Genomic DNA, 21602 nt, shown 5'->3' on the forward strand with positions numbered 1-21602 from the left:
GACCCTGGATGGTGGCCATGGTGAGGCCATCTGGAGTCTGCACCCTGCTCTGAGCCTCTCCTGCTCCACTCAGTAAGTTCTGAATCTCATCTAGCTGTTCCAGTTGTTCCTTCAAAGAGAAAAACAAGGCAGGCACTGGATTGTCAGTCCCTGTGTAGTGCCCTGCCACTGAAATGCATTCCAGACCCAAATTTGACAGAAGACAAGTACTTAAAGAGACTGAATTGGTTCTTGCTCTTCACTAATGAGCACTTAACTGGGCCTCAGCCCTGGCAATTAATGCTTCGTGTTCTGTATGCCTGAGCTGAGACTCACAGTGAAATAGAACATTTCAGTCTCCTGCTGGTTGGCTCTCCTCTTGGCAATGTTGATTTTGCTCATGTAGGTCTCTGATGCAGCTGATTTGACCGACTCAGTGGAGCGGCTGTGCTGGAAGGCATCTGAAACATCAAAATCTTCCACTGTCAGCATGTCCTGCAAGGTCTGCATCGTGGCATCCAGCGTTTTCCGTACCTATCGGAAACAGGACAGCGTGGGCTTGAGGCAGACTGGGAAAAGGACACATCCTGAGCCAAAACAACCCCACAACAGGCAGCTGCTGAGCCCTGGGCGAGCACTGGTTGCAGCCTGTGGGCACTTCCAGCTCTGCCATAGGGGGGGCTCCACACCTGAGCACACCAGGAAAGTTCCAGAGGAAGAAAGGCTCAGCAGGGCTGCCACAGAGCCCAGCTCTTACCTCTTCATTCTCTATCTTGAGGGTGGCCAGCCGAGACTGCAGCTGGTGGTACCGCATCAGGAGCTCGGTCTGCACAGGCTGCTGGGCGCTCACCTGGCACACCTGAGACAGGAGACATTCCAGGGTCATGCACGGAGCAGACACGCACTGCCTTACCCCACCATTCCCTCCTGCCCCCACAAGCTCCGGGCAGCCTCCAGAGAGGCTGTGTTGCCGTGTGTCCCAAGAGCAGCGCCCTGGGCCCAGGCCAGCACTGAGTGTTTCTGCCATCTCCCAATTAGAGCAGGTTAATCACAGCTCCCCTGTGCAGATCTGTGGGGCAGAGAGAGGCAAACCACGGGCTCCCTAATTGGGACAGACATGGAGCAAGAGGCAGCCTGAAAGGAGGAGCCCTAACGAGCCCAGAGTCTCATTAGGAAGGGACACATGAACAGCAGTGTGTGAAGGCAGCAGAGAGGGGTGAGGAGTCGGGGACAGTTTCACAGGGATGGTTTAGAGCAGGGCCAGGCCCGTGCAGCCCCACAGGTGAGCACGTTACCTCATCCCCCATGTGGGGCTGGAACTCGAACTTGAGCGGCGGGCAGAAGACCTGGTTGCACATGTCCATGATGGTGTGCTTGTCGCTCCGCGCGTCCAGGTTGTCCACGGCGTTCTCGATGACGTCCAGGCCCTCGTGCCGCGACGTCTCCAGGTTGTACTCTGCCGACAGGTACGTCCTGAAGGTGCGAGCGAGGCTGGCGTGGAAGCCCAGGTCGCAGCACTGGCAAACACAAAGGAGGCTCTGCTCACACGAACTCCCAACGCATTTTGCAAGGCTCTCAGACACAGATGGAAGCTGAAGCAAGGCGTGGTGTGTGCCATCCTGCATACACCGTGCCCTGTGGTGTGTGCACATCCTGCTCTGTCCCTGGGCAGCTGCCTGCCTCCCACCATGGAGCAGCTCCTCATGCTGCTGATCACTCTCATGTCTGTCTTGGGGAAAATGATAAATCTTGGAGTTAACTGCTGCCAAAATACTGTACTTTAAAAAACTGGCTTTAAACATTGTCCCCACTATAACTGAATTTGGCATGTCAACATGTCATTTGGCATACCAACACAGGGATTTGCTGCTGCCCTGAAAGCTCCATCAGAGCTGAGCCAGTCCAACCTGTGACCAATCCCCACCTTGTCACCCAGCCCCGAGAACTGAATGCCACGTCCAGCTATTCCTTGAACACCTCCAGGGATGGAAATCACCACTTCCCTGGGCAGCCCGTTCCAGTGTCTGACAACCCCTTCTGTGAAGAAATACTTCCTGAAATTCATATTGATAAACTCGAAGTGAAGCCCAAAATCTCAGCTGGTGCCACAAGCAGCTCTGACCCAAGAAGCCATCTCATGCTTGGTGCCAATGTGAGGTGACACCGCTCGGCTCAGATCACATCATGGCAAGGCTGTGCTGGCTTCAGCCTCTGCTAAAACCAGCAGCAGCAAAGCTACACTGCATCAATTTCCAGCCCCACTGTCCCTCCTAGTCTTTAAAACCTATGAAAACCCATGTGCAATAATGAGCAATTTTGTAAAACTATCAAATTGTCACAGCTCTCCATTTATCCTGCTTCTGTTTAGCCTCTAATCACATTAATTGAGATTATGGGCAGTCATGGACTGGCACACACCTGCCTTAAAAAAATCAACAAGCAACACAAAAAAGATAAGGGGTGAATTTCCATTTGCTGCTCGGGGCAAATCCTCAGTCTGTGCTGCAAGTCTCTCCCATGAGACAGTTCCATAGGAGCACCCATAGGAGCACTGCAGGTTGTTTGTACAGAATCCCCAGCGCTGGAACAATGAGGCCGAGGGGCTGCACAGAGCCAGGGCAGGGACCAGGGCCAGGGCCCCGTGCCAGCACTGGGGGAGGACCAGCCCTGCTGCCCTGCCCAGCTGAGCACAGCCGCGTGCCCTGGGAACGGACTGTGCGCTCCCCAGCACCTCCCAGCCCTGAAAGCACAGATACTGGACTACAAGAAACAGCACCAGGAGGAAATATGCGCCACTGCTCAAGGGTGGGAATTCCCAAAGCACACAAACCCGAGCCACTACAAGGCAAAGCGCTGCACGGCACAGAACACAAGCAGAGGGGCTCAGGGCATTGCCAGCTGCTTTCAGGACAAAGTTCCACGTGAAATGTTTCCCCTTTTTTGCTGCTGGGCTCGCACTGAAGCCGGCAGTGGTTGGCAGTGCCCAGAAATCAGCTGCTCCTGAAAAGCAGGGCGGCACCTCCTGCACACACCGCAGCCCTTGAAGCCCTGGTGATCGGCACGGCTGCTTCACACACGGGTGCCCAGAGAAGAAAAGACGGAGCAGGGATTTCCACGCAATTCCCACAGGAACAACAATGGGGAGGGGAGAAGAAAAAGGAAGAAAAAAAAGACTTCAAACCGATGCTCCCAGCCCCAGAACAAATGGCATTTTCTCACCCCTCTCATCCCTTTGATGGCAAATAAATTAGAACCACAAATAATAATCCCAGCCCTTCCGCAGCGCCTTTCATCTGCCAAGCTCAGAGCTCCCCAAGCATTAATTCATCACGGCTGGTAACACCCTGCAAGGGCTGGAAATATCCCAGTGTTCAGCCTGAGAAACAACCGGCTCCTGCAGCTCAAGCAAGCACATGTGGCCAAAACACCGTGGGAGCAGCCAAATACCTGTGTGCCTGCCCCTGCCCACCCCAGAACTGCACGGGGGGCACTCCTGGGCTCCGGGAGAAGGAAAGGCACACAGTGCTCTGTGGCCCCAGCTACAGAGCCCCTCTGCTATCTGGGAGGCTGAACCTGCACATGACAGAGCTCAGCCAGCCCCATGCCTTGACCTGAGCAAGTGGAACCCCAGAGTGACACCTGAGTAGCACCTGGGGGCCCTGCAAGCCGCCCCTTATCATCCCAGGCAGAGCAGTGACGCCCCTGCCTCCACAGGACCAGCACTGCTGCAAACAAAGAGCCCAACTCATTTGCTCTGCTCTGTTCCCTCTGCTCTGCATTTTTTTCCTTATTTGTTTATAAAAAATATTCTGCACTATTTTTAATTATACGCATAATACATAATAATTATATGCTTCTTTTAATTTCTGGCCTCTACTCTCTTGACATTGCTGCAAAATACCGAGCTGTGCTGTGTGGCAAGTAAATCACAGAAGCCCAGGTAGTTTATGCTGGAGAGACCTTAAAGATTATCCAATTTCAACCACCCTGCCACAAACAGCGACACCTTCCAGCAGCCCAGGTTGCTCCAAGCCCTGCTCAACCAGGCCAGTAAAGCCAACTGAGGATATCTGGCATAACTATTTCAGCTGCTGTTTCTGTTCCCTAACTTGACTCAGCTGATTTTGCCAGGGACCAAGCAATTCCACAGTTCCATGTAACACTGAATTTCCTCAGAGTTCCCCTCCTTTCCTGGCTTCTCTCAGATACAGCAATCACTAATCCATAGGGAGGTGGGCTACTGCTCCAGAAGGACTCAGAGGAGGCTGCACACGTTTTGGCAGATCAGTTTGTATGCAAACTGCCTGTTCCATTTTCTCTGCTGAATCCAGTGATATCTTTCATGTGACCACTTCAAACTATCTTGCAGCCATTTCCCAGAGAACTCCAGAGGGATGGATAAGGAGCTTTATCTCCTCTTCGCATACATGGCCAAAAAGATTAACTTGGTCACACAGTTAATGACAGTAATGAGACAAGCCCAGGCGCTTAAACAGACGCACGTGTCATCCGAGGAGGAGGCCCCGTGGTGCACTGACAGTCCAAGGCTAATTTGATCTATCTCTATATTCTTCCCTTCCTTTCTAGGACAAAACAACCAGGCCACTGGAGACAGAGGGGCAGACGGCTCCGCGCCCCTTCACGGCTCCTCTGATGGGCTTCACCGTTCTCATTAAGCCGCAGCCCTGGGAGGCTTCCCTCCCTCCTGGAGCAGCTGGGGCCTCGGCCTCGCCAGAGCAGGAGAGCGGAGCACGGCTTTGTCACCGGCCACTGCTCTGCAGGGACACCCAGTGATGGCAAGGCTGTGCCCAGAGATGACACTGAGGCAGCTGGGATTTGGGGGAAACGTCGGTAAATTGGCTCTGCAGCGTCCTGACGGTTCGCATTTGTGTGAAATCAGCAGCTGTACTGCAATTTGTACTGGAGATGGAGGGTGTGCGAGCCCTGTCGCCTCTCCCCATCCCAGAGAGTCAGCCTGGAGCATCCCTCACCATTCCATGGTGGAGGAGCTGCCAGAAGCCACAAGAGTATGGTCAGGCAGGCTCAGAGTGTGCCCCGCCTGGCTCAGAGTGTGCCCAGCCCGGCTCAGAGCTGCCCCAGGCTCAGAGTGTGCCCAGCCCGGCTCAGAGTGTGCCCAGCCCGGCTCAGAGTGTGCCCCAGGCTCAGTGTGCCCAGCCCGGCTCAGAGCTGCCCCGAGCTCAGCTCATGCATCCAGTATTTTGTTTCTTTGATGAACAGACTTTGTAATTGGGGAAATTTCATTGCTCCATGTTAAAGATGCTTTAGCCGAAGTCCCTGAAGGGATTTCTGGAATGTGGGAGAAATGCCATCTGCTGACTCCAGAGGAAGTGTCAGTGAGGAAATAAAAGTTGGGAAGAATAATATAAACAGACAGAATTAAAATGGAACTCAGCAAAACTCCAGAAAATCAAAGTTCAAAAATCTCCACAAAACGAAGTCATTCTTGCCTAAAAAATAATTTAACAGAAGAAAGAATATGCACTGCAAAAGCAGAAAGCCTGCAGATAAATCGAGGTGTTCTCATACCCTGCCATTCAAATGTCTCCAAGATCAACTTACTTGTTTTCTTACACATCTTCAATAATAAAGAGAACAAAACATAATGAAGAGTATTTTATCATATATGAAAATCTTGAAGTCATTGGGGATTTGCATCAGATTTACTTTAATTCTCAGAAGTGTAACTACATGCCAATGGGTTAGGAAAGGAGGTAAACACTCAAGCAGCTTTTTAAATTGTACATTAGGTAATGATGGTAACTCAGTGCTTCAAGCTCAGCTATTTATGCACTCACTGAGGCAACTCCAGCAGGAAGAAACTGCACAGTGCAATCTACACGCTGTGGGATGCCCGATAAAGGAAGAAGCAGAAATCCCTTCTCTGAATCATCTCAAAGCTGTTTGTAGGAGTCACCAGAGCTCAGCTCCTGCTACTGCCACGAAGCTGCCTCCAGCAGTTCCTGCCCTGAGGCTGTTCCCTGCCAGGAGCACCGGGACAAAGCCCCAAGGTGCCTTCCCCAGCCAGGACAGCACTGCCACCAGGCAGGACAGCGCTGCCACCAGCCAGGACAGTGCTGCCACCAGGCAGGACAGTGCTGCCACCAGGCAGGACAGCAGTCAGGACAGCGCTGCCACCAGGCAGGACAGCGCTGCCACGTTTGCTGAATCCCCACCAAAGTCACCGAGTAGCAGAGAAAAACCCCTCTGGTTCAGCACCAAAGCCAAGGCTGTGCCTGACCTTGGGGAGCATTTCTGTCTCAAACACAGAGTAACCAATGGGCCAAGCAGAAACCTCAGTCTCCTCTGGCTCGCCCAAGGCAAACCCAATTGACAGGACACCTTCAGCCCCAGTTAAGAACCCCCTAAGGCCCCCAAGACAGCCCCTCAGCAGCACAGGGTGCAGTCAGGAGCCCAGCAGGCTGGGGCCCAGGGAGGCACTCACATCAATGAGGTCAGACACGTCGTGGATGTAGTACTTGCTGACAGCCGCGTTGGTGGCTGCCAGGTTCAGCAGGTAGTCGTTCCTGGCTTTTGTACACTTCAGCTTGTTCTCAGAATACTTGGCTTGTCTCTGAAAAAGCAGAATGCGGTGTCAGAGCACAAACAGGGTGGTAATGGCACAGTTTCTCCTGCCACAGACCCCCACAGCACCCTGCAGCCTGGGTGTGACGAGGTAATTACTAAAACTTGCTATCTGGTATGAAAACAGGGACCTTGCCAGGGTGGAGGAGATCCCATCTGAACACCCCTCGCACTGTCAGCCAGCCACGATGAGTGCATCCTGCTCAGAGGTACTTGGAGCCCCTGAGCACAGCTGCTGCTGGGGATTTTGGCATCAGTCAAAACCAGAGGGCCAAATTTCCCCCCAGAAATGCTGACATACGTTTGGACTTGCTCCAGATGTGTGCAGCTGTATCAAAGTGGAATCTGGCCCAGAGGCCCAAGCTGCACAATTCAGAACAGGACCCAGAATTCAAAACTGTAGGCAAGCAGATGTGCTCCAGATCTGGGACATCTGCTCAGGCAGATTTCTGCTCTGAAGGCTGAATCAAAAGATTAACCCTTCTGAGAAGTTCACTGTTAGAAATGTCCCAGGGCTGGGTGAGCCAGCAAACAAAGGTGTCCTGGCTGGGGAAACTGTCTCCTTTACTCCAAAATTAACACAAAAACTTGTGGAGATCCTGAGGTCACAGGGATTTGCTGAGGCCAGAGCAGCACAAAGGGTTTTGCCTAGCAAATCCATCAAAATACTGCACTCCCACTCCCAGAGAGTCTACAGAGGAAGAACACTGTTATTTCATAGATCCAACTCATTTTTTGCTACCAAGAGTCAGTTCCTGAGCAAACCCAAGGCTATTGTTCTTTTTTGAAAGCCCATCTTTAAAGAACACATCCCAGACAAACCCCAGCCTCCCGGAGCAGGGTCTGCTGTCCAGCCCAGGGTGCATCCCCACGCTGAGTGTGGTACCCTGGTGCACTGCCCTCCTCAGCACAGCCTCTGGGCTCCCAGCTGGCACAGCCAGGCCCCGAGCACGCCATGGCCCGAGCTGCTGCTGGAGAAGCAGCTCCCAGCACCTCTCCCTGTGCTGTGCTCCAGCAGCCATCGCCCCCAGGGCCCCCCAGCTGCTGTCCCAGCTCTCCCTGCACAGAGACAGCCAGGAGGCTCCACGTGGCTCCTGTGCCGGTCCAGCACCCGTCCAGGGCTGCACGGCCTGTCCCTGGCACGCCTCCTCTAGAACTGGTCCTGGCCCTCCTCCACAGCCAGGAGCAGGGATGACACCTGTGGTGGCCTCCTTGGGCTGCCCTCAGCAGCACATCAGCCTTCCTAACCCTTCCCAGAGATACAGGAATGGCCTCACAGACAAGGACAAGGCTGAAGCCAACCCCTGCTGCCTGCAGGGAGCCCCAGCCCCAGCCCAGCTCCCTCTTCCTTCCCTCTCACCCACCTTCTCCTTCATCTTCTCAATCTTCTTGACAGAGCTGCGCCGCTGCGGCCGGTCCTCGTGTCGCAGCAGGTTCACACTGATGTCCCCCGACTTGTTGAACTGCTTTTCCTCCTGCTTCTCTGCCTCCTTCAGCTTGCTCTCGGCGCTGATGCTCTCTGCGTGGTACATGTGGTAGGTCTTCATCACCTGCAGACACAGGAGGTCATGAGCCCCCTCCCACGGTCACCTGCAGCCCCAGAGCAGGACAGGCCAGCAGCCCTGGGCAGGGCAGAGGGGCCGTGGGGGCATTGAGGAACAGAGTGGGGAGGAAAGCTTCAGAATGAATCCCAGCCCCAGCCCCACTTCTAGAGGCTCCAGGCTGGCCTCAGAGCTGTGATGGCACCCAGCCCCACTGGGGGCACACGATCCAGCACACACCTGCAGGCAGAGCACCGTGTGCCTGCCAACAGGGAAATCAGGAATAACCTCAGAGCTCTGCAGCTGGGATAAGGGTCAAGTGACTCTGAGGGAGGCCACAGTCCCTCTGAACTCCCTTTTGACCTAACCCCTGTTCCTACACTTGGACTTGCTAAGCCACCAGACAGCCCTTGCTGTGCCACCCAGACAGCAGAACCACCCAGAAGTGGAGGAGCTGCAATCCCCAGGCAGAATTGGGGCTTGTCTCCTGTCACCACCTCATCCTCCCCTTGCTGCCAGCAGCAGGCACAGGCAGGGCCAGGACAGGTGCAGCAGCACCTTCTCCTTCACATTCCTGATCCAGGAGGGATGGCTGATCCTGGAACACTCTACAGGCAAAACTTCCAGCACAACCTTCCCTTTCAGAAACAAGAGCCCAAAGGGCACACTGGATCATTTTAATGGAGCTGGCAAGAGGCACACATCTGCTCCTCTGTCTCTATGCCTTTAGTCACACTGTCCCCTTCTACCATCTCCCTTCGGGATGTGGGTGGTTTATCTCACATTGCCTTGACACAGCACACAGTGCCTGACTGCTCACTGCAATCAGCCTCAGCAGGGCTGGCACACACTGGCACACGCTGGGACACGCTGGCACACGCTGGGACACGCTGCCTGAGGCCCAAGGGTTAAAACAAGCAGGAACCCCCAAAGGCAGGGGATTTTTACACACGGCTTAATGAAGCAAACACAGCTTTCCTCAGCTGCCAGCAGGACGCAGGAGTGTTTGACTTGGAGCAGTCAGGCTGAGCTGCAGGACCCCTCCTCCTGCCAAGCACAGCCCTCAGCCAAAGCAGGCTCCCAACGCCCTTCAGAGTGCACAAACCTGGTGCTGCAGGGACACCCCAGTGCCAGGGACACCCCAATGCACAGGGACAGGCAAGGGGCAGTGAGCAAAGGCGCCTGCTTGGCCCTGAGCTGCTGCATTTCCAAACCCTGAAGATTCTTAACACAGATTCCAGCCACATATTTCAAACTGCCTTTTCTGCAGTGAATGTCACAGGACACACATAAACCAGACGATTCCTGGGCTTTTCTTAAAGAGAAAGACCAGAGGGTTTCGCTGAGCCCTCCTCATCCTCACCACCTACATCTTTTTGTGAACACACAGAGGGAAGTGGAAAGCAAAGTGCTGCACACCAGGGCTGCAGGCAGTAAGAGGAAAGGTTTCTGCAGCAAGCAGAGAGGCCCTGACATAACATGACAGAGAAACCCAATGAGTATCAGGGCTCCAAATTGCCGGGGTTTGTGAAATCTAAAGGTTATGGGACAGTTACCCAACCAAAACAGACACCTTAAACAACTCACTGTGCTCCTCACCAGCTGCCCTGCCACACCGCTCGCTCTTGGAAATTCAGAGCATATTTCTGTTTATATCTGCCTTGATTTTGGCCGGGGCCAGGCTGCAGTGCAGCAATCAGCCCTGATCTGCAATTCCCTGGTGCCACCTCGGTGCCTGCAATCAGATCAGGCTGTCCCTGGCCTGCAGTGCTGTGACACAAAGACAAACTGCCACAGCTGCGTCCCGGGGATCCTTCCTGCAAATCAGTTAATTAGCTGCAGCCAAGGAGGAAAAATATGTTCCAATGTTCATTAGTTATTTAACAACACGAGTTGTGTTTTCCATATTAATTACATGTTCTGGATAAAGGCTGTTGCCAAAATACTGGCCATAAATGGCACTGCTGGCAGTCTCCAGCTATGAGGGCTTTGTTCTCCTCAACAGCTCATGCCCAAGGTTCTGACCCAGCAGAGGAGCCAGAGCAGAAATGGGGGGACTGTGTCAGGTACAGCTCAGGCCCCCTCAGCCTTTACCAGCTCCAGCTGGTACCTCTCTCTGGAATCCATAAGGAGGAACCAAAGGGACAGAGCTGGTTTCAACTCACAGCTGAACTATTTCTGCACAAAACCATTCACAAGCATCTCCACTTCAGAATGAAAGTCATCCACTTCCATTCTGATTAAAATCTGTGTGGCTTTGGTTCTCCATCCAGACTCCACAGGGTGACTTGCATCAGAACGGCAACAACACTGAGTTAAAATCAATGTGGCTGTTTTGGCTTAAGTTTGAGACAGTGAATGCCTGAGAAGCCTGAAAAAAATTCAATTTTCCATCCAGTGCACAGAATTCCCCTTGGAGAGGCTTAAAAAGCAGCCTTGCCAGGGCACGGATGAGCTGTGGGTAAAGGCCTGGCCAGAGGCAAGAAAATCAACTTCCCTGTGTGACAGCAAAGTGACAATTCTGCCACAGGAGCAGCCTGGTGCCCTGTGAGCCAGGCCCCTGCCCCGTGTGGGCTTTGCCAGCAGGCACAGCTCCCGTGCTGCTCATGGGCACCAGCGTGGGCACAGAGCACACACAGCAGCAGCTCGGCCCCAAGGTGGCCCCAGGCACCCCCAGACCCCTGAGCGGGGGCAGCTGGGTCTGCTCACCTGCTGGCTCAGGAACAGAGCTCTGAGCCCGAGCTGCTGGCACCAAGCACACATGAGGTGACCCCGAGTGCCCCACAGCCCTTTCCCCATGCTTTTGCAGCATGTCCCCTCCCTGCTCCCCCTGCCTGCGTGACACAACCAGCGTGTCACCTCAGCAGCAAGGCTGAGCGCAGACACACAGCTCCTCCAGGTGCCCCCGTTTCCCATTCAAACCAGTTTGTTTCACCATTCCAGCCCGTTCTGCTCAGCACACGGAGCAAGGCAGCGATGGCAGCAGTCTCAGCTCCTGTGAGCACGAGCAGACTCACCCTGCGCTCCCCCTGGCCGCTGCCTGCAGTGGGAGCTCAGCACAGTGCTGACCCCAGCGTGTCCCCAGGGACGGCCCTGTCCCCTGGCTGGGCTCAGAGCAGGCTCTGCACAGCTATGCAGCCCAGCCCAGCCTTGTCAGCCTTTCCTTGTTGTGCATCTGTCATGCTGCTGCTGCAATTAATCCTAATTAGTCACCACCCCTAACACAGCTTGTGACATTCAACCATCAACAACGCACTCCCAAATCTCACACAGGCTTTTTAATCTGATCTGCTGTCCACCCACACTGCAGGTCTCACAACAATCAAATCCTTCAACAGCCAGTGCAGGAACCAACCTGTTAAGAGGAGATTTATGGCAGAAATTTCAAATACAATCATTCATGCTCTGTTGTTTAGGCCAGTTTTTCAAAAAGATGAAATAGAATGATTGTTTAGGAATAAACCTACTACAGCATTATTTATGTACCAGTTACAGATACTACCAAAGAAAGCAAGTATATTATCTCAATTTTCCAACAAAAGGCAGACTTTATATGGTTTTGTGGCTCCTAAACCACAAATAAAATATTTAAAAAAAAAAACTTGCTACTGGGCAAGAGGCAGAAGCAACACAAAGGCTTTTACTACTCTGCTATGAAAACCTGCTTGAAGAGCCGTGTCCTGACTAACAGCACACGATCTCCCTGGGAGGCACAGACAGCTCTGCAGCCAAAGTGCTCCTGGGGCAGAAGCTCCCCTATGAGCCAAAGTTTTCTGCATTCCCCAGCAGAAGGTGGAGCTCAGCCATCCCCCCAGGGCTCACAGGGGCAGGGAGGCATCCAACAGACAACAAGGCCAGCTCAGAGCCACTGGTGCCTGGAAATCACCAACCCAGGGTGTGAGCCGGGCCAAAAGGTGACGTGGAGCCCGAGCCCCAGCAGGTGAGGGCACTGCAGGCACAGGGGTCTGAGTGGATCACACCCACACTGCCCCAGGGGTGAGGGCACTGCAGGCACAGGGGTCTGAGTGGATCACACCCCAGCAGGTGAGGGCACTGCAGGCACAGGGATCTGAGTGGATCCAACAGCCCCAGCAGGTGAGGGCACTGCAGGCACAGGGATCTGAGTGGATCCAACAGCCCCAGCAGGTGAGGGCACTGCAGGCACAGGGATCTGAGTGGATCACACCCACACTGCCCCAGGGGTGAGGGCACTGCAGGCACAGGGATCTGACTGGATCACACCCACACTGCCCCGCCAGGCTCCAGGGAAGCAGCTGGGCACCAGGACCCAGCCCCTGGCCTCCAGCACTGCCACCCCCAGTGAGGAGAGAGGATCTCCCAAAGGATAGAGGGGAAGGAATGGGCCACGCTGCAGGACAGCCAGGGCAGAGCCTCCTCAGACTGGCTCTAACAAATGCCCGTGCTCCCCAGGCTGGGGAACAGTGGGATGGGCTCCGTGCTCACCGTGTAGAGCTCATTGGTGACTTTCAGGAGCTCCTCATGCATCTGGAGGCCAATCTCCTTGCTCTGCAAGACAAAAACAAGAGAGGTGACACTGTTATGCTCAAAACATGCAGATCTAAAATGAAATACATTTCAGAGGAATCATAAACATGAATGCACAGCACAGCAAAGTCTCATGCAGTTTCAGAGTGGCTGTGTATTCATTTGAGATTGATGTTTGCCCATGGATCACCCAAACTGGGTTTCAGAGACCATGAGGAGGAATTTCATATAATTTAACGTATTTCCCCTGCAAAACAGATGAATCTAAAATTACAGGCAATACTGCTTTGCCCTTCCACTGGTAAATTCATTCCCAGCCCACAGCCAACTCCCCATGTGGGTATAACACACATCACTGTCCCCCAGTTTGGGGACTGACACAGATTCACGCTGAGACTGGCAGGGTGTACATCATCCAACAGCCATTTGTGTGCCCTAGGTCGGCATTCTCCAGCCCCACAGCATCACCCATCGATCTGTCTTGATCTGAAAACTCTGCTGCTCTGTGATTAAACACATCTGCTGCTGGACCTGCAATTGCAGCCAATGCTGGTGCTTCAGAGCAAAGACTACCAGGGCTCCCCAGCACCAGCGTCCCAGGTTCACAATTCCCTTGGCCATGACCCAGCCCCCAGCTCCTCCTCAGTAGCTCATTTTCACTATTCTGACCTGAGTGAACCAAAGCATGAAAAGGGACATTACAAAATAGCTGCACCACAGTTATATAATAAAGTGTCCCGTTTCACAACCGTAGCAGCCAAAGTTCAGCCAGCTGAGGAGACAGTGCCAGTGAGGAACTCCTGGCATCCTCCTGTCTGCTGAAATGCCATTATCAGGCTGTGTTTTCCCTTTCCTTGCCAGGCAGGATGAGGCAGCTGCAGCTGCCAGCCTCCCAGAGCATGGACACAGCCCTTCATGGAGAGGCCACAGCACGGGGAGCTGCCCAGCACTGGGGCTTGGCTGCACATCAAACCAGCTCCAGCAGCTGAGGAGCTGGGATGCACTCACACTGCTCTCCTGCCTGCCTCTAATGACACCACAAATCTCTCCGTGGAATCTTCCTGGCTAGGAAATACTTATTACAGCTTGAAGATGTGTTTAAACTAAGTATAGACAACCCCCTCCTCCCTCCCCTAAACCAAACCAAAACAACACTGAGCAGTTTCTCCCAGATTTCCTCAAATAACTCCAGGAAGTTTTGTGCATGTGGGCAGGGAAAACAACATTCCACCAGGCTGGGTGATGACAGAAGCCCTCAGCACAGAAAGGTCCTCTAATTCCAGTCAATGGGACAACCTACAGACTTTGACAGTTTAATCTAGATTATTAGAAGTTAGACTTAAAGCAAAGCCTGAAGCAAGGAGTCTACAGGGTGACAGTCCCACCCAGTAACCATGGTGTGTCTGAGTTGGTGCCAGGGCACCTGGGACAGCCCCATCCTCAGAGCCTGACTGAGCACACTGCTCCCACCCCATGGGCACCAGGGAGGTGCCAGGATGATGCCAGTGACCACAAGGCTGGACCTCAGTGGAGGCCCACGGCCACCAGGAACCCCCATCTGGACTGGAGCCCAGTCCCTGTGCCCTGCCCACCAACACTGATGGTCATCACTGCTCCCAAACATCTCACTGAGCTTAATTCACAACAGAGCTGTGACAGATGTGCACGGGGCAGACACAGCCCAAAGATGTCTGGGGACCTCCTCACTCTCTTCAGCTCCTTGACAGGGGGGTGCAGCCAAGTGGGGGCCAGGGGACAGGGAACAGAGGACAGGACAAGAGAAAACAGCCTCAAGTTGTACCAGGGAAGTTTAGGTTAAATATTTGGAAAAACCTTTTTCTCCATTTCTGGAGGAATTTAAAGGCTGTGTGGATGTGGCACTGGGGACATGGTGGCCTTGGCAGTGCTGGGGGAAGGCTTGGACTCCATGACCCCAGAGAGCTTCTCCAACCCAAACCATCCTGTGATTCTAATGTGAGTTATTGCAGTCAGGGTCTCCAAACAGGGCTTGGAGCACCCTGCAGCCATCCCTGCTGCCAGGGTCAGGCCCCAAGCCAAGGGGAGGACAGCACAGGACAGGACAGGCTGGTGGCAGCAGCTGTGGCCAGCCTGAGCTCCAGCTCTGCCTCTGCCCCGGATTTCCTGTAGCACACAGGGCAGGGCCACAGAGCTGTAATTTTCAAACCCAATTTTAGACTCTGAAATAGAGCAACACAAACTGGCTCAGCTGCTGCTCCATGAGCTACACCTGCACAGGCAGCCACAGGTGGGGAGCACTGTTAAAGAGCCAATTGCTTGCAGACACTAACCCAACACCTGGCCCCTGCTGCAAAGGGGCTGCAGCATCAGTGGAGGCTCCCAGCATCCAAGAGGGCAGTGAGGATGAGTGAGGATGCTGCAGCCTCCTCCAAGCTGAAGGACTTGCCTCTCCTCCAAGCCTGCTGCCTTCCCTTTCTCCAATGGAGAAATTATATTTGTGTACTGACAGGGGACACCACCCAAACATCATTCCAGTTCCTGGGACCATCCACAAAACCTGAACTACAATTTAGGTGCTTCCTTTAGGCCTCACATTCCTCCTAAAACCCACAGCTGCTCACTGAGACAGCAATGGCTTCAAGTTAGCAATTTATTAAAATTCCTGCCATGCTGACAAAGTCTGGGGCAGCAGCAGCATGGATGACTGGCAATGGACATCCAAGACAAAGACAAGAGCTCCCATCCAGACACTGCTTCTTCATCCAACCTCCATCCAGGACAAAGCAGCACGGGCTGTAATTAAATTCACTGTCACAGCACATAATTAAATCCCATACTGGGGGATAAGCCAGCACCCTTATTTTGGACATAGCAATGCTCTGTCTCAAACATGTAATTTCCTGTGTCCCATACCTGGAAGAAGCATCATACTTCCTTCCCTCTGCACAGCAGAAGGTCAGAGTGGAGCAAACACCGGCCTGGCAATGGGTGCCTCACCCTGGGTTTGAGTGTGCCAGGACACCTGGGTGGAGAGGGACAAACTGCCCGTTCAGTGACGGGAGAGCACTGGGGTGGAGCAGCTCAGCACCCACATCTCTCCAGGCAGATTACCACGTGCTGAGCAATTGCTCCTTGGTTATGCTCACCCTGTACCCCTGAGCCCTCCCCACCCTTCCTAGGGACTGCTCACATTTACATAATGAGTGCAGGAAACACAAAACCTCCTGGCTCCCCCTGTCCCTGCAGCGTGTCACAGGCCATTAATAAACTCTAGATGGGAAGAATTAAAAGTGACATTTCTGGAAAAAAATGCTACTCTAATTTACCATCAAAGAGCAATCTCCAGCACACCCAGCAGCTGAACCACAACTGCTTTAACCCTTCTGCAGCCAGGTTATCTGCCAGCAGCCTTGCACAGCCTGGCCCCCCTTGGAGGGCTTTACCCACCACACTCAAAGCCAGACTGGACACCAGAACACTTAGGACACTCAATGTACGTCCTTGTTTGCAAGCTGGCTGAATTTGTCCTGTGTTTCCAAATGAGGCACATCATCCCCAGACATGGACAGGGAAAGCAGAAACACAGTTTAAATATAAATCTCAAAAACCAGTTTAAATATAAATCTCAAAAACCATGCAAATGGGAGGAACATTTTGAGACAGAACTGGACTAATCAACATCTACCAAGCATCTCCATTTCTGGAGGGCAGGAGAACAGGAAAAGGGATGATATTTCACATCAAATCAGCCAACACAAACCTGACCTTGCAGTTTAATTTCTAGGTCAGATCTATAAACTAGAGGAAACTGGTCATAAAAATATCACATGAAATTTATTTTTCAGTCAGGCTGAAATTTCAAGATAAGCCCTGATTATGAGCCTTCTCTTGCTGGAGAGGCAGGTGCCCTGTGGCTCACCCTGCTCCCTCACTACAGTCCCCTGATGAAAACAAGGCCACAGAGCCTACCCTCTGCTGGGACTCTTGGTGCTCTTACCACACTCCTCACCTTCAATGAACAGCTCTGGTCCACCTGACTGTGTGATTCTCAGAAGTCTCTGATGCTCCTTTTTCATTTGGTTATCATTAATAATTCTGTATCATCAGCAGATTTTGTCATCTTACTGTTCAGGCTTTTTCCAAATAATTTATTAGGAACTGCACTGGAACTCTCCTTCCCTTTTTTCCTGCCTTTTAACTAATCATTAATCCAGAAAACAACCCCTCTCTACTCTTCAACAGATTTTCAAGAATTTCAGCTAAGGCCCTTTTCCAGTGAAAGCCCTACAACCTGCTAATGACAATCTCTGCCTCCTGGAAATAGCTCCACTGAATTTCTGAGGCATGACTCTTGCCCCAGGAAGCACAGTGACTCCCTGTACTGCCTCATAGCTGTCATCCTGCTCCTGAGCAAGGTTCCACCCAACACGCCTGCTCTGACCTGTTCCCTGAAGCCCTCCAAAGAGTCTTGGAAAGAAGTCAGCCTGTTTCCACCTCTCCCTTCTCTGGCACTGACACTGTGAGCACCAGGTCACACCTCACACTCCAGACGTGACAGGTCTAGATCTCAGTTTCCTTCAAACTCCAGGATAAATACTACCTGGAACGACTTTTAGCGATAGTCCCTTGCAAGGTTTGCTCTGCAACACTGATAACAATTCTATTTTAGACTAAACACCAGGATGGAGGCTCATGAAGCAAGGCTGCCCAGTCACCTTTTTGAAGAGCCTGATGACATCCTCGCTGATCTGGGACAGCCGGACGATGACATTGTTCATGAAGATGTCGTTCAGCGTGGCGTGGTCTCGGCTCTCCCGACGCGTCTGCGTCAGAACCAGGTACCAGCAGTTCACAGGGGACAGCAGGTGCTGATCTTTCCTAGAGAATCGTGGAAAAGTAAAATCAAAAATGCCAGGTGAACACGTCAAAAAGGCACCCATTTTCAAATGAACGCTGTGGGCACATCACCTCCCTCCCCTGCACACAGCCGCTGAGATCTGGGGCATGATCTCCTCTTCCAGCTGTACCAGCCCTGCCACACAGGGATGTCCAGTGCCACACAAGCACCTGTGCCACGCCAGGCCCCCAGCCAGCCCCTTCCCAAACTGTGCTCTGGCAGATGGCACGGGAGAAGAGACATCCCTGGAAAGGGAGACAGTTTTGCTCGTTCTTTCCCCTCGCCGTACAAATACAGCTGTCACTGCTGCAGAATGGCCCCTTGCCCCCCAGTACACTGTGCTGGCCTTAGTGCACTGAAAAGTGCTCACAAAAGGGTTCTGCATCCAATGTTACCTCAGAGTGTCTGTGCACAACATGAACACACCCAGGTATGCTGTGGCGGACAGCGTGGACACTGCAGAGCCCTGTGCATGCCCACACGGACAGAACAACGGCCTGCAGACAGCAGGACGAGCCCTGGCCCTGGAGGCACCACGACGGCCAGAGGCAGGGCTGGGCACAGCCCGCTGCACACGGCTGCACGGGGACAAAGCAGCACTGCAGGGACGGGAATGCCGAGAGTCACAGCCTCATCACAATAATGACACACGTGAGCAGCTGGGGAAGGGCTGCAGATGGGCCTGCTAAGGGCAGGTACACAGCAGGCTGGAAGATGGAAATGTATCAAGGGAATCTATGGACATGGAATGGACAGTGAGGACTCAGCAGGGGAGAGCACGGAAATCAAGCTGACCCAATTAACGCCACCAACAACACCAGCACTTGTGCCCAAGTCCTTTAGAACCGTGGAGAACCACTTGTCACCTGTGGACACTGCACAGCAGCAGCTTCTAGAACTGCAAGCAATGCTAAGTCCCAATACTGCTCAGACACCCCCTGAGCCTCTGTAGGTCCCACCTCTGAACCAGAGCTCCTTCAATTCCTTGGTGCACAGCACCCAGCACCACACAACCAACACACAACAGCCAGATGCCAAAAGGACAGAGACGATCTGAACAGCAACTCATCAGCAGCAGAGCTTGGCATAAGACAGCAGTAAAGCCTCACACCAGAGAGACCGAGTAAACAGATTAAACGGGATTTAGTAATATGGAATAAATAGGATTTAGCAATGTAACAGCAAAAATCACTGCTCTTGCGGCTGAAACAGGAAAAAAATCACCAGGGGTTAGAGGAAGAAACAGACTGTGAAGAGCCTGGGGCTGGTGAGGAGAAGGGCAGCGAGCAGGCAAAGCCCAGGCTCTGTGAAAGGCACTGAACAGCAGCTGCAGCCTTTGGCCACTGAACTGAAGGACATGAGTTTCATCTGGAACAAAGGGCACAGTTCCAGCTGAGAGACTTTCACAGACACCGCTGGCAGAAACAGAGACGGGGACAAACACTGTGGCCCAGGAGGCAAAGGTGGAGAGCTCGGGCTCAGGTGCTGCAGGAGAGCAGCCAGGAGCAGCACCCGGCTCCACGCTGCCAGTGCTGCCACACGGTCCCAGGGCACAGACTGTGCTGGGCACGGGGCACACATCCTGCTGGGTACAGGGCACACAGCCTGCCAGGCATAGTCCCTACATCCTGCCGGGCACAGCTCATGCTGGGCACACACCCTGCCGGGCACAGGGCACACACCCTGCCGGGCACAGCTCCTGCACTGCCCGTGCTGCCCAGTGAGACCCCGCACCCCCAACACCACCAGGAGAGCCGGCTGTGGCAGGGGACACAACAACCCACAGCAGCTGCCAAGCCCAGCACGAGCACCAAGCGTGGCCCCACAGAGCCCAGCCGGGCCCCTCTGCCCTGGCACACACGGGGAGCGGGGACCAGCCCCCAGGTGCGAGGGGCAGTGGCCTCCACAGGGCCTTGAGGTCACCAGCCAGCAGAATAGCACAAGCCAGTATCCCCACCACAGAGCAGTCACCTCCAAAATGAAATTCTGAGTCAACGTTGTTTTTCTTTCTATTTTTTTTCAGATATTTTCTCGTTTAGCCAAGTTCACAAGTGTGGTTAAACTGAAAAGAAGCTGCTTTTGAAAACACATATTTACATATTCATGGATTTCACAATTGCATCACTGGTTTGATTCTCACACAATCCCAGGACTCAGTTCATATTTCCTACTTCAAAGCTTTGTTTCACAATATTACCACTAAGGATCTGCCTCCCTCCAACACCATACGGCTAAGCACAGAAAAAGCACACACTTTATTGCAAATAAAGTGCAGTAAACTCCATTTCCAGAAACTGCTTCCAACCCTGAGCCTGCCAGCGAGCTTGCATGAAACACACAGCACCTGGACAGCTGATGACTGGGCTACACACAAAAACCAGGGCTATAGACCAGGCCCACCACTATTTGCACAATCAAATCAGTGGCTGAATTCACGACCTTTCAAAAAATCAAGGGGTTTGACTCCTTCCCAGTCCCCAGTTCCTATTTTATTGTATTGCTCAGGAAGTGCTCAGGAAGTGCAATTCACGCAGCACAGGTCAGCGATGCTGCGGTGGAAGTCTTGGACAGACAAATGTCCAAATGTTCCTTCTGTGAGCCCCACAGGGACGAGACAGACAAGGTCCCGGCTGATGTGACTTCACTCCGCTTTAGGACCGCGACGCCACAGAGCAACCCCGGTGCCCACAGCAGCCCTGCCCCTCGCTGCCCCTGGAACAGCCACTCACTTGAACTGGTGCTCCCTGGAGCTGCGGATCTTGGAGGAGAAGCGCTCGGCCAGCTTCTCCAGGCTGCGCGAGTACTCCAGCTCGATCTCGGCCTTCCTGCGGAAGAACTCCTGCAGGTCCTGCAGCAGCTGCAGCCGCGACTCCGACTGCTGCTCCAGGCATTTGAACTGCTCCACCAGCTGCGTTCGGATCTCTGCAGGCACAGCACAGGACAGGAACAAGACATCAGCTACAGACACTGGCCAGGAGGGTTCTCCTCCCTTGTCCCAGAGCGAACAGCACAGCTCTGCTGGAGCTCCCTCCAGGCCCTGAATTCACCCAGGGCTCAGTAAGGCCACGGGATCTGCTGCCCAAGAGAGAGCAGAACAGTGCCACCGACCAGCCCCACATTAAACCTTATTCTTTGTCAAAACAAACGGTCTTACCACACTGAGACCAACCCCCGAGCTCTCAATTGCCTTTTGAAACCAGGAAACTATATTTCTATCTGTCTGGTACTACCTGAAATCACACACTATTCTCATATAAACTAACATTTTATTTCTTGATAAATGTCCATGTGAATGCCTTCAAGACAGCCGGCACTGACCTTAAGGAAGCTGGCACTGCCATGCACCCTTCTCTCACCCCATCCCCCTGCACTGCCAGTTTAACAACAAATCCAACCCAGCTTTGGCTCAAAGGCTTAAAGTCTTTCACACCCTCCAAATCCCGGCTCAGAAACACCAAAGGTTTCATCTGTTCCGTGTTTATTTGCTTTCCTCTGAGGACCTTCAGACACCAGGACAGAAACACACTGCAGCCCCTGTGACCTTTCCCCAGGTGGGCTCAGCAGCACTGGAGGTGCCTGTGGAGCGTGGGATGGGCTCCTCGGGCAGCTGGTGTCACCTGGGGCAGCTGGTGCCTCCTGCAGCACCTGGGTCCCTGCTGCATCCTGCAGGAACAGCTGGGCTCCAGTGCTGGCCCCGCCTGGCACTGTCAGAGCTGGGGCTCCTCGGCTGCAAATCCCCCACACGGGGGATGCTGATCCCAGCAAGACAGGCAGGGAAGGGAGAGCTGCTCACAGGCACAGCCAGACCCCTTGCCCTGTCTGCAAGAGAAGCCACACAGCACCTGTGGCACAGGATGTGATGGAAATACACCTCCCCGACTCCTCCCAACCCGGGCAGGGTTTCTGCAGCTCTGTGAAGCGCACCTGGCCAGGAGCCTGTGCAGGAGCTGCTCACTGTCCCTGGAGCACAGCTGAGCTCTGCATGAGGGCGTGTGCAGAACTGAAGGGAGAGGGAAAACGAGACGACCACAGGAAAATCTATTCAAACTGAGAACAATTGGGCTGAGCTGGCAGCAGGGGCAGCTGCACGGCAGAGG

General features: G+C 53.4%; 1 protein-coding gene across 2 annotated transcripts in view; it reads right to left on the reverse strand.

Annotated features, from left to right (window-relative positions):
- The window catches only part of SRGAP3 (SLIT-ROBO Rho GTPase activating protein 3), a 66219-nt gene that overhangs the window by 17947 nt on the left and 26670 nt on the right, over positions 1-21602 (reverse strand). For both annotated transcript variants that reach the window (XM_058813188.1, XM_058813187.1), the window contains exons 2-9: positions 20235-20427; positions 17324-17486; positions 12588-12650; positions 7947-8132; positions 6443-6571; positions 1275-1496; positions 737-838; positions 316-513 (exon numbers count right to left, since the gene is read on the reverse strand). In XM_058813188.1, the coding sequence (XP_058669171.1) occupies positions 316-513; positions 737-838; positions 1275-1496; positions 6443-6571; positions 7947-8132; positions 12588-12650; positions 17324-17486; positions 20235-20427 (1256 nt within the window). The remainder of the gene's footprint in view (positions 1-315; positions 514-736; positions 839-1274; positions 1497-6442; positions 6572-7946; positions 8133-12587; positions 12651-17323; positions 17487-20234; positions 20428-21602) is intronic.

This window comes from Ammospiza caudacuta, chromosome 12 (genome assembly GCF_027887145.1).
Source record: "Ammospiza caudacuta isolate bAmmCau1 chromosome 12, bAmmCau1.pri, whole genome shotgun sequence".
Taxonomy (NCBI): domain Eukaryota; kingdom Metazoa; phylum Chordata; class Aves; order Passeriformes; family Passerellidae; genus Ammospiza; species Ammospiza caudacuta.